The sequence below is a fragment of the Garra rufa genome, chromosome 10 (assembly GCF_049309525.1).
Source record: "Garra rufa chromosome 10, GarRuf1.0, whole genome shotgun sequence".
Lineage (NCBI taxonomy): Eukaryota > Metazoa > Chordata > Actinopteri > Cypriniformes > Cyprinidae > Garra > Garra rufa.
Genome location: NC_133370.1, coordinates 19,444,547 through 19,457,051, shown reverse-complemented (window position 1 = coordinate 19,457,051; position 12,505 = coordinate 19,444,547). Strand labels below are relative to the sequence as shown.

The following is a 12,505-nucleotide window of genomic DNA, read 5'->3' as shown; positions in this document are numbered from 1 at the left end:
GTGCATATGTGTGTGTTGGCGGGCGGGAGGCGGACAGCTGGGATTTGTTACTCATTTTCCTGCGCTGCCCATTAATATCAAAGACAGACATCTGATCCAATTAAAGTGGCTAATGTTTTAAAAGATTTAATTTTGTTATTGTTTTTTGGACCATTGGATCCCCACTCCAAGCAAATGATCAGTGTGTCTGAACAATGGAATGATTTTTAACTACAGTAATAAAGACAATCGCATAACATTCATAACATGAATTCAGCATGATAATAGCAAAATAATGTTTTTTGTGTGTTTGAGTGGTGTAATTTAGAACTTTCCTTCCAAAAGACACATTGTACTCAACAGTGGCAGATCACTCAAGCATCTTCAATATATCTGAAGTATATTACGAGTTAAAAGGGGTTTATTTCTCCCTTCAGAGCCATAACAGAAGCACTAGAGATATATAAATGTTTAAAATGGCAACCACAGTTAGCCCATTTGTAATTGAGACACAGCGCTGGCCAATGTGAGCAGACACAACTCATCCAGACATTTTGCCCGATTCCCTCCCATGAGGGCTTATCCATTTGGAATTTAAGTTGGCTTTAAACGTTTTTGGTAACTGTGTTAACAACGCCAGCTATTACAGCTTAATTTCCAACGAGATACAAGTAAAGAACATCTGAATCAACAAAAGTAAAGCGTTTGAAGTGTGGTCCGTTATGGAGGTCAGGCTGGGAGAGCAGTGCTGTAATTAACTTACTGCATGTGAAGAAAATGATGTGTGCCGCCAAAAGAACATATAATAGCGGAGTACAATGAGAAGAGTATCAGCAAAGCTCATCTTTGATATGGTTCCCTGTCAAAAATATATATGAAGATTATTTCTACACATGTCCTTCAGTCAAATGAATGTGCTCTGCAAGCTGTCCAGTAAATCTGCAAGTCTAAAATTACCATTTTTCCATTTTCCAAGAAACTGTTGATTCCAAATATCATGGACAGGGAAAATCCCTTTTTTATTAAAAAGTAATTTGAAATAAATAAATAAATAATCGTTACAGTTTAAATATTTCCAAACCAGAATATACCCATACCCAGAATTCTAAAAGGGTTCAAATTTCAATTCACTTAAGTGTTTAATTTCTTGTGCAATTGAGCATTTTAAAGTAATATTTGACTGTCAAATAGATGTATTGTGATACCTGTGTCCTTGTTTGAATTGTTGAAGTGTTTTTAAAGATACAGTACTATCTCCCCCTGCTGTGCAAAATGGAAACTTCAATCATTGATGTCCATAGGATTATTACAGACAAGCAAGTAAGCTGATTAATCATATGCCATCCAAGAATCCCTATGCAATCTTAATGCAAATTGTATACAAAGACAGAACATGTAGGCTGACACTAGTTAATCTCACTAATGGCCTCAAGCTCTTCAGTGATTGTCTGGTTAACATCACTTTGAGGAAAAAATATTGTAATTTCTTAATGAAATTAACAGAGCAGGCCTGAATAAATAAATACTGTAATTTTCAGACGTACACTGTTAAAAATAAAGGTGCTTTAAAAGGTTCTTCACATTTTTTTGGTTCCACAAAGAACCATTCAGTCAATCTGAAGAATGTTCTTTCGCCACAAACCTTTTGTGAAACAGAAAGGTACTTTATGGAACCATTTAGACAAAAAAGGTTCTTCTATGGCATTGTGAAGCACCTTTATTTTTAAGAGTGTAGGTTAAAGAATATATAACGGATGTCAGGTTTAAAATGATGTACCTTTTTAAAACAAAACATTTTATATTTATGGTTACTCAAATAAAGAACATAAATGAAAAGTAAAATAAATGTCAAAATCCAAAGCTGTAGTATTTATTTAATTATTTATTTTAATTATAATTATTAATTATATATATACACTACTGTTCAAAAGTTTGGGGTCAATAAGACTTGTAATAGTCTTTAAAGTCTCTTATGCTCATCAAGGCTGCATTTATTTGATTAAAAATACAGAAAAAAAACCCAGTAATATTGCAAAATGTTTTTACAATATAAAATAATGTTTTTTTATTTTAACATACTTTAAAATAGAATTTATTCCTGTGATGAAAAGCTGAATTTTTATCAGCTGTTGTCTTAAGTGTCACATGATCCTTCAGAAATCATTCGAATATGCTGATTTATTATTAGAATGATCAATGTTGGATAATATCAACAGTTGTGCCGCCAAATATTTTTTGGAACCTGTGATTTTTTTTTCCCAGGATTCTTTCATGAATAACAAGTTTAAAAAGTACAGAGTTTATTCAAAATATACATTTTTTTATAACAATGTAAATTATTTATTATTAACTTTTAATAAACTTTTAATTATTAACTTAATACATCCTTGGTGAATAAAAGTATTAATTTCTTTAAAAAAAAGAAACAATAAAAATGTACTGACCCCAAACTTTTGAACGGTAGTGTATATATATTTATTTATGTTTTATTTTATTTATTTTGTTTAAGACTATATGGGGGTTGAATTCAAACTATAAATACAGAGATGCCTAATAAACATTTCAACTCATTGAAATTGAGATTAATACATCATCTGAAAGCTGAATAAATAAGCTTTCCATTGATGTATGTTTGTTAGGATAGGACAATATTTGGCCGAGATACAACTGTTTGAAAATCTGAGGGTGCAAAAAATCAAAATATTGCCTTTAAATTTGTCCAAATGAAGTTCTTAGCCAAGCATATTACTAATCAAAAATTAAGTTTTTATATATTTATTGTAGGACAATTACAAAATATCTTCATGGAACATGATCTTTATTTAATATCCTAATGATTTTTGGCATAAAAGAAAAATCAATAATTTTGACCTCTGTATTGTTGGCTATTAGTACAATTGGCTATTATACCAATTTAACCGTTCTTTCATAAGACTGGTTTTGTGGTCCAGGGTCACATTTATTATTATTATTATTATCATAATGCAATATTTGCTATATTACATGTTCTTAAGAATTATTTAATGACTAGAAAGTTGAAAAGAACAGCATTTATTTGAAGAAATCTTTTTTTTTTTTTGTATGCCTTGGAAGATAGACTTGGAAAATAGTGTACAATTTATATGGGTTACTTTTATGATACATTTATAGTGCTTTTAGGTCCTTAATGAAGCTTGAAAGCTTCAGTACCTGGTCATTATGTTGTTTGGAGCAACATAAGTGTGAGTAAACTATGACAGAATTTTTATTTTTGGATGAAATATCCCTTTATGAAGTCTGATGGGACACATCCTCTGGTCAAAGATGTGCCGATGACAGAGAGAAGGTATGGTACAAGATCAGAGAAGATATTTTGGATCATGAGGGCAGGTGGTCACACGGTGGGTGGTAGAAAGCTGGAGCAGCTTCTCCTCTGGCATGGTCTCAAAAAAAGTCTGGATCAGAGTGGGTTGTGTAGAACTGTGGGCTACTGATGTTGACCACTTTGTTTTTGAAGTAGATGAAGAAGGTGGAACAGGTTGGGGGGCTCTGTTTCTATTTTCCTAAAGCCACTGCTTAAGGCAGGGAAACATCCTGACTACACTCCTCAGAATGGATATGAGGACAGGTTTTGAGGAGAAATCAAAGTAAAGAGGTATTTAAAAAAAAATTGAAAGGTTTTTAAAAAAAATTCAGGTTCAGCTGAAGCCTTCACTGCACTACTGAATAGAGCTGCCTAGAGCAGCATTATTTTACCACATCAGTTCATCTATCTATTAGGGATTTAACAGTGTATTGTGAAAGAAATGTAATGTAACAATATGTTTTGTGGATAGTGACAATATCTGTCATATATAATTCAGCCAAGATGAAAGTTTAGATGTCTCAGTCTAAACTTTTAATTTAGCATCAAACATGGTAATAAAGCATCAAATGCTGAATGTCACACTTTTGAGTTTTCATGTGTGATTAATACACTAAAAATAAAATAATTTAAATAGGTAAATAATTTATAAAATGCAATGTTGAAAAAAAATATGTCAGAGAAGTAATAATGTGTTAGAAGTTATAATTTTAAAAAACATAGCATTTTATTTTACTAGGATTCAGTTCATCTATGTCAGAACACCAGTACTACATATATTGTGCAAACTGTTTAGAAAATTGTCACACAAGATAACAATCAGGTGTTAACTGTATTTGGTAACCATATGTATGTCGTTGGATTTTGATTTTAACTAATAAAGATAATTCATTATGATTAATTGTATGATTTTATTTTAGGTCATGTTAACCCGTATGTGCTATTTGTGCAGAAATGTAAATAATAATAATAATAATAATAATAATAATAATAATAATAATAATAATCAATTAATCGAAATGGCAAACAACTTGGCGACTTTGTTGACAAAGAAGTCCCTCTCAGGATGTTTGGTGAATTCAATTTTACATAAAATGTTGCTGTTTGATATAAATGTACACTACCAGTCAAAAGTTTTTGCACAGTAAGATTTGTAATGTTTTTTAAAGAATTCTGTTCTGCTCACCAAGCCTGCATTTATTTGATCCAAAATACAACAAAAGCAGTAATATTGTGAAATATTTTAACTATTTAAAATAACTTCTATTTGAATTAGGGCCGGGACTCGATTAAAAAAATTAATCTAATTAATTAGAGGCTTTGTAATTAATTAATCGAAATTAATCGCATTTTAATCGCATATAAATATTTGACCAGAGAACAGTAAGAAGACCTTTTTTTAAAAAAATCTTACTGATCAAAAATATTTGACTGGTAGTGTATTATATGTAAATTATTATGAAATAGAGTGCAATTTAAAAAAAAAAAAAAAACATAATTCCCCCAAAACTGCTCAACTTTACAGTTAAAAAATGTGACCCTGGACCACAAAACCAGTCTTAAGTCGCTGGGGTATATTTGTAGCAATTGCCAAAAATACTTTGTATGGGTCCAAATTATTGATTTTTCTTTTATGCCAAAAAAATCATTAGGAAATTATGTAAAGATCATGTTCCATGAAGATTTTTTGTAAAATTCCTACTGTAAATATATCAAAATGTAATTTTTGATTAGTTATGTGCATTGTTAAGAACTTAATTTGGACAACTTTAAAGGTGATTTTCTCAGTATTTTGATTTTTTTGCACCCTCAGATTCCAGATTTTCAAATAGATGCCAAATATTGTCCTATCCTAACAAACCATACATCAATAGAAAGCTTATTTATTGAGCTTTCGTATGATGTATACATCTCAGTTTTGTAAAATTTAACCTTCTGACTGGTTTTGTGGTCCTGGGTCACATATAAAAAAAATACATTTTAAGTTAAAACATGTACTGTCTGACCCCAAGCATTCTAAATGTGCACCCAAAACTACATAATGGTTAAGGAAAAACAAAACAAGTGGACAAAAAAGTGACAGTTAACAGCCTGGAAAACCGCAAGAGCAATTTTAACATAAACTATTTTCAATTTTTAATTAAAATTAGGCCCATTGTCCATATTAAGATTCACGTTTTGCTCTACAAAACATAAATGACATGCACTCATACCTTAAAGACTGAAGTCGGTGTGTTTTTAAAAAGACATGTTGCTGAATACGGACGGTGGTAACGGTACTTGGATGTTCTTTTTTGATTTCATCTACGATGCTAAATTAGAATGAAGAATCTCAGAACCACTTGTTTAGAAAAATTGTTTTGATTGACACCTGCAGTTTTCCTCCAAGCCAGTAGGTGCCAGTGCCGAGTCACGTGAACGTTCCATTCGGGGAAGTTCTCGCGTGAACATCCTGCAGACAGTGGATTGAAATTTCTAAAGCTCTCAGAGTTGTCAACAAATCTCTGCGGAGCTGCATATCCACATTAGCATCGAGCAGACCCAATGTGAACCGCTTGCATGCAGAGGAACCGCCTCAGCTGTGCTCAAATAAGCGCCTTTCAGTGCTAGCAGCGCGCTTGGTGGAAGTTTCTGGCTCTTTTCTCTCATCTGTGTCGCTTTAGCTAGTTAGCGTATCTCCCACAGCCGCCCGGATGCGGTGAAGCCCCGCAGTTTTACCTTCAGCTCTGGCCTTCCGACGTGCACGAACGGCTTCAATCATGTCAAGCACTCGGCAGCAGCAACAGCAGCAGTCCGGCGGTGCAGCGGGGTCGGTCCCCGGGACGAGCTCTGGAAGTATGAGTAGCAGTAGCGGCGGCGGCGCCGGTGGAGCGAACAGCGGGAGCAGCGGCGCTCAGAACGGGAACAGCTCGGGTAACGGGGTGTCCTCGCGGACACTGGGCTCAGTAGCCGAGGGACCGAGCGCTCGACTGGGATCGTCGAGCAGGAAAAGACCCTTGTACAACGGTCTGATCAATCCCTATGAGGACAAGAGTAATGATTTTGTATGGTAAGTAGAGTCATCTTCCCACACGAGGCTGCAGAGGGCTAAATACACTTGATAGTGAAGTTTTGGTGCTTGTTTTGAACAGTTTCCCACATGCGGGCTTACTTGCAGGTTTATCTGGCAAGTCCTGTGATTTTCTCCGCACGTAACGTTAATCTTGTAATTCCTAGGATAAAAATAATTGTCAACGAAGTGTTAAAGGGGTAGTTTTCCCATAAAGGACAAGTCTGTCATTATTTACTCACGCTCATGTTGTTTTCAAACTTGTATGAACATTTTCCGTGGACCACAAAGGAGATGTTAGACATAATGTCAGAGTCTGACAGATTCAGCTTGTCAATTTGTGACCCTGGACCACAAAACCAGTCTTAAGTAGCACACAGGTATATTTGTAGCAATTGCCAAAAATACATTGTAAGGGTCAAAATGATCATTTTTTCTTTTATGCCAAAAATCATTAGGGTATAAGGTAAAGATGATGTTCCATTAAGATATTTTGTAAATGTCCTACCGTAAATATATCAAAACTTATTTTTTTAGTAATATGCATCGCTAAAAACTGGACATCTTTAATAGTGATTTTCTCAATGTTTCGTTTTTTTCCACCATCATATTCTAGATTTTCATATAGTTGTATCTCACTCTAAATATTGTCCTATCCTAACAAACCATACATCAATGGAAAGTTTATTTATTCAGCTTTCCGATGATGTATAGATCTCAGTTTAGAAAAATTGACCCTTATGACTGGTTTTGTGGTCCAGGGTCACATTTATTAACAATCCCACGGAAGTTTAGGGCTGCCACTAACGACTATTTTTGTATCGATTAATCTATTGACTAATATATCCATTAATCTAAACAACTAATTTCCCACATAAAATCAACAATTTTACTTAAAAACATTTTATTTCTAAGAAAATCAAGTAATTTGGGATGCTTTTGATTAAAATTTAATGGAACCATTAAAATTAAATTAGAAAAAAATATAAATCTGTAAAACTCAATTAATTAGACAGGCTTTTTGATTAAAAAAAAATATTTACCCATTAAAACAGAGTATAGAAAAATTTAAATGGGGAAAAAATGAATTTTGATTTAAAAAATGCAAGTGAACAGTAGCCTTCAAAATTTCTTAAAATACAAATATAATAGCAATGAGGCAATAATAATTAGTTCAAATAAAGAATCAAAAGCAGAAGAAATCACATGTTTTATTACCCAAACCTTTGAAATACATAATGTATTACAAACAATGGAGCTAATGTACATTACTCATTACAACAATGGCCTGCAGATTGTTTTTACACTCCACTGTGCGATCTAATCCTTGTTTAATATCGACTAAACAACATTTAAGTCAAATGTCTACTTAATCTTTAATATTTGACCATATCTTTACCACAGAAATGCTATAGCCACGGTAATTTAATGAATATGGACATCAAAACGAGTAAAGACATAGTAAGGTTTTAAACTTTTATTTTGAAATTGCGATGAATACTTAGCACAAGAAAGATATTGATGTATTCTCCTGAGTTTGCATAGGTTTATAAACTATTTACCTTACATAAAATCTGATGAAATGGTGCACGTTGCATTCCCAGATGAGCTTTATAATAAACCCAAACTCACAACAACATGCAGAGATGGAGTTTGAGACGCTCCACACATATAAATGATAACAGTTCCTGTGGAACAGTATCAGTGGCGTAGCAAGTCAGCCCTGGGCCCATATGCAAAAAAAATGTACAGGCCCCCCAATCATTATGGGCTCCAACTCGGTTAACTTGTTGATTTTTCTTAACGTTGCATGAGTATTCACAAGCTGTTTTATTTATGGTATTTGTGATAAAAAAAAAAAAAAAAAACTCGAAAATAATTTGTTCTTAGTCATTTAAACCCCACTGTGGGATTCAAAACAACAGTCAAGTCTCAGCTTTTTGTTGATTCATTGGAAAAGGGAAGCAAGCTTTGCATGTGTCATTTATTTTTTTCTCTCTTTTTTTTCTTAACAGCCCTATATGTTTTGAGATGATAGAGGAAGCTCACATGACAAAGTGTGGCCACAGTTTCTGGTGAGAAACAGTTGTTCTCTAAACTGACAGTTTATTCTTGCCTTTTCATGTTGCATTTTTCAACCCACTTGCAGACTAAAACAATCATGTCTTTATTTTCATCTAGTTATAAATGTATACGACAGAGTTTGGAGGACAGCAACAGATGCCCAAAATGTAATTATATCATTGATAATGTGGATCAACTCTACCCCAACTTCTTAGGTATGTGCACGCTAATAATATTCTAATAATGTGTTGATTACTTTTCAAATTTGATATTGTTACAATAGGAAATAGAAAATATGAGTTTACATTTCCAAACATTAATTTTGCCAATAATTGTAATCCAGTGAGATTATTACAATTACCCAGTGCTCCACACATAGATCTTATCTCATCATTATCCAGAAGAAACTAAAACAGACTAAATCTAGAAGAACATCAAAGATACCTGAAAAGCTATGTGCAAGTGCACCTAGGGGATGGACATTCCAAATGTTTATTTGATTTAGTCAATAGAAGTTAATTGATAAAGAAAATCTATGCCATTATTTTTGACATAATCTTGAATTCCGTGCCTAGAACTTTTAACAGTACTGTAGTATTGCAGGTAGATTTCTTGAAGCATCTTGGAGACATTGCCACGGTTCTTCTGGATTTAGTCTGTTTCAGTTTGTTCACTTTCTTCATGTCATTCCAGACAGTCTGGATGATGATGAGATCAGATCTCTGTGTGGAGCACTGTCTGTTGTCAGACTCCTTGTGCAAACAAAAATCTCACTGGATTGTTACAATTATTGGCAAAATGAATGCTTCCAAATGTAAACTGACATTTCCTCCTGACACACCACAGCAAAAGATAGAAATAACTGACTCAAAACCATTTTTAGCTGGTGAAACTAGTGTTCTAATAAATTTGGCCACCACTGTATTTCATGAGGATTGCTCGGCTGACATGATTCTATAATGGTTTTACAGTGAACGAACTGATCCTAAAACAGAAACAAAGATCTGAAGAGAAGCGTCTGAAACGGGATCACCCTGTAAGTGAATCTGGCTCTCCGTTTGTATAAGGAATGGAAACTATTTGAAACAAATTTGTAAAGATTGTTCCACATTAAATGATGTCTTATTGTTCATGTTTCTTATGCGGTTTATAGAATGGAACCAAATGGCAGGTTTTCCAAGACGTCCTGGGTGCAGATCAAGAGAATATGGATTTAGCTAATGTCAACTACATATTAGAGTACCTGTTGCAAAAAAAGAAACAACTTGAGGCGGTTGGTACACTTTCCTTAGATAACATTTCTGTTGCCAGACCAAACACTTCCGGGTTCTTCAGACACGCTGAGTGTAACTGCTTCATATTATCATTTCATTCACAATGAGCTGAAAATGACTTAAACGTGAAGCCAAAAGTGTTGGAACTCCCAAGATCGGGATTCTGTAGATTTCTGTTATTTTCTATGGAAAAAATTAGGGCTGTGCAGTTAATCGAAATTCAGTTTAGAGTTCGATTTTGGCTTCAAACGATTATGAAAATACAATAATCGAGGTAAAACGATTATTGCTCCAGATTCCGTCCCCTTTGTGCGCTTTTGGTCCTGTATAACAGACGGAACAGAACACGGACAAGTAAAGTGAACATTTAGATGCGTACCTAAACGGTCAAATACATGCAAATATATGTCTAAATGTGGCGTTTGGTGATTATTCCTATAAACCTTCGTCAGTTATGTCTGAAATTAACGTAAACAGTTGAGCATGAAAATATGTGTGTAACAGTATATTGGATCTGTGCAGCTCTTAAAGCGGCCACAAGTAATTTTCCTTCTGCCGTCTCTGTGCTTAAAGTAGTAGTTCACTTTCAGAACAAAACTTTACAGATAATGTAATGTTCTATGGTGCACCCGAGTTTGAACTTCCAAAATGCAGTTTAAATGCAGCTTCAAAGGGCTCCAAATGATCCCAGCTGAGGAAGAATTGTCTTATCTAGTAAAACAATCGATTATTTTCTAAAAACATTTACAATTTATATATGAGCATTTGAGGTTACAAGTTATAAATATATATATAAAATAACAGATTTTTTTGCTAGATAAGACCCTTCTTTCCTCGGCTGTGATTGTTTAGAGCCATTTGCAGCTGCATTTTGGAAGTTCAAACTCGGGGGCACCATAGAAGTCCATTATATGGAGGGAAATCCTAAAATGTTTTCCTCAAAAAACACAATTTCCTTATGACTGAAGAAAGGAAGACGTGAACATCTTGGATGACAAGGGGGTGAGTACATTATCTGTACATTTTTGCTCTGAAAGTGAGCTACTCTTTAATGTTAATCAAACCTACAGAAGACAGATAAAATCACTCACTACTCTTGACGGATGGACTTTTGTAGTTTTTATAAGAAACAAAGTAGGTTTAACACTTACAGTGAAGACTATGCTGTTTTGTTTTACATTCAATTAATTGCATTCAATTTAAAAAAATAAAAGAAAAAAAATTATTTGTATCCTTTTTTTTTTCTATTGTATTGCTATCTTTAAATTAATCAATCATATAAAGTTCCAGACCCACTCATAATAATCGTTTTAAAACTAACGTGATTATGATTTTTGCCGTAATTGAGTAGCCCTAATTAAAATAACCAAGTTTGACAAATTATGATCTCACAAACGCTAAAGTTGTGACTGGTTTTGAATTATGAAATCATTTTGTGACCAAAAATAAGGCCAAATAAAACACATCTAACTATTTTACCACATTTGCATGGTACAGGTCTTGTGAAAGCATATGCAAATAAAAATCATGTAGTCTTGATAAAATGTCTTATTTAAAACAAAACCAGTAATTGGTTAAATATGTTCAGTGTCAAATATTATTAGTCATGTGGTGAAATGGAAATGTAAGCAGCAAATACAAATACTGCATGTCTGCTATGTAGTTTTGTATGTATGTATATAAAGGTCAAATTTCTCAGACTGGATTATACATTTTAGTTACACGTGACTGAATACTGAATAAACTTAAATGTTTTTGTCTTTATTTTCAGTATAAATCATAGGTTTCAATTTACAGTAACCTCCATTAACCTTAACAACCATAATTATATTATATAGTACTTAAAAGATCATTAAATTCAAAGCTCGGATGAAGAGCCCGGTTGATTGTTGATGTCATTATAATTTTTCTTATAAGGGGGAATTAAAAACCCACTGTGACTCATATAGACTGATTGTTTCTCTTTTGCTGATCCATCTATGATCTCTGTCTGCAGGAATCACAAGCTGCTCAGCGCCAGATTTTAATGGAGTTCCTGAAAGAAGCCAGAAGAAATAAAAGAGAGGTTGAGACTCCACATCTATTTTTAAAATATTGAATAATGCACTGTTGACAGCAATGAGGTCTTTAACTCAAAGTTCCCCTGTCTGTACTTCAACAGCAACTGGAGCAGTTACAAAAAGAACTGAACTTTTTGGAAGAGGATATCAAACGAGTGGAGGTCAGTTTAATATGGTGACCCATTTTTGTTTTTGCTTTGTTTGCTTTTTTTTCTGGTCTAGCATAGAAATTATGTGCTCAGGGCTCTACAATAGGACCATTTCACTCGCATTTGCAACTAGAAACTACTGCATGCGACTATGAACAAAAAAATTGAGGAGCACCATGTGTGACTGACCCGATCAGCATATTTGTGTTTGCGGTTCAAAGATTTCTATGTGTTTTTTCAATGTTGAGTAATATATCACAGACATATCTCGCGAATCCTTTCACAAACACAGCAGTGTTTTGTTTATGAATGAACAAGCGTTTTTAAACGAATCTGGTGAAATGATTCAATTAACTATTCATAAAGACAGTCACTTGCTTTATTCCTGAATGAATCAGCCGTTCGAACGAATCAAATGAATGGTATGATTCAGTAATTAAATCAGTGTCTTGCTGCCCCCTCCTGGCAGATTTAGTTTTCATTTTAAAGTTTCATTTCAGTTATTTAAATGTAATATTTCTGTATTCAAAATTGTATATATAAAACATTAATCTCAACATGAATTTATGATTTTGATTGCACTCATG

At 33.6% G+C, this 12,505-nt stretch overlaps 1 protein-coding gene across 1 annotated transcript in view; it reads left to right on the top strand.

Annotated features, from left to right (window-relative positions):
• Window positions 1-5,788: 5,788 nt before the first annotated feature.
• Window positions 5,789-12,505, top strand: part of cop1 (COP1 E3 ubiquitin ligase) — a 17,594-nt gene continuing 10,877 nt past the window's right edge. Inside the window, exons 1-7 of the mRNA XM_073849389.1 lie at window positions 5,789-6,371; window positions 8,387-8,446; window positions 8,553-8,650; window positions 9,407-9,471; window positions 9,589-9,708; window positions 11,706-11,774; window positions 11,871-11,944. Coding sequence (XP_073705490.1) covers window positions 6,082-6,371; window positions 8,387-8,446; window positions 8,553-8,650; window positions 9,407-9,471; window positions 9,589-9,708; window positions 11,706-11,774; window positions 11,871-11,944 — 776 coding nt within the window. The 5' untranslated portion in view covers window positions 5,789-6,081. The remainder of the gene's footprint in view (window positions 6,372-8,386; window positions 8,447-8,552; window positions 8,651-9,406; window positions 9,472-9,588; window positions 9,709-11,705; window positions 11,775-11,870; window positions 11,945-12,505) is intronic.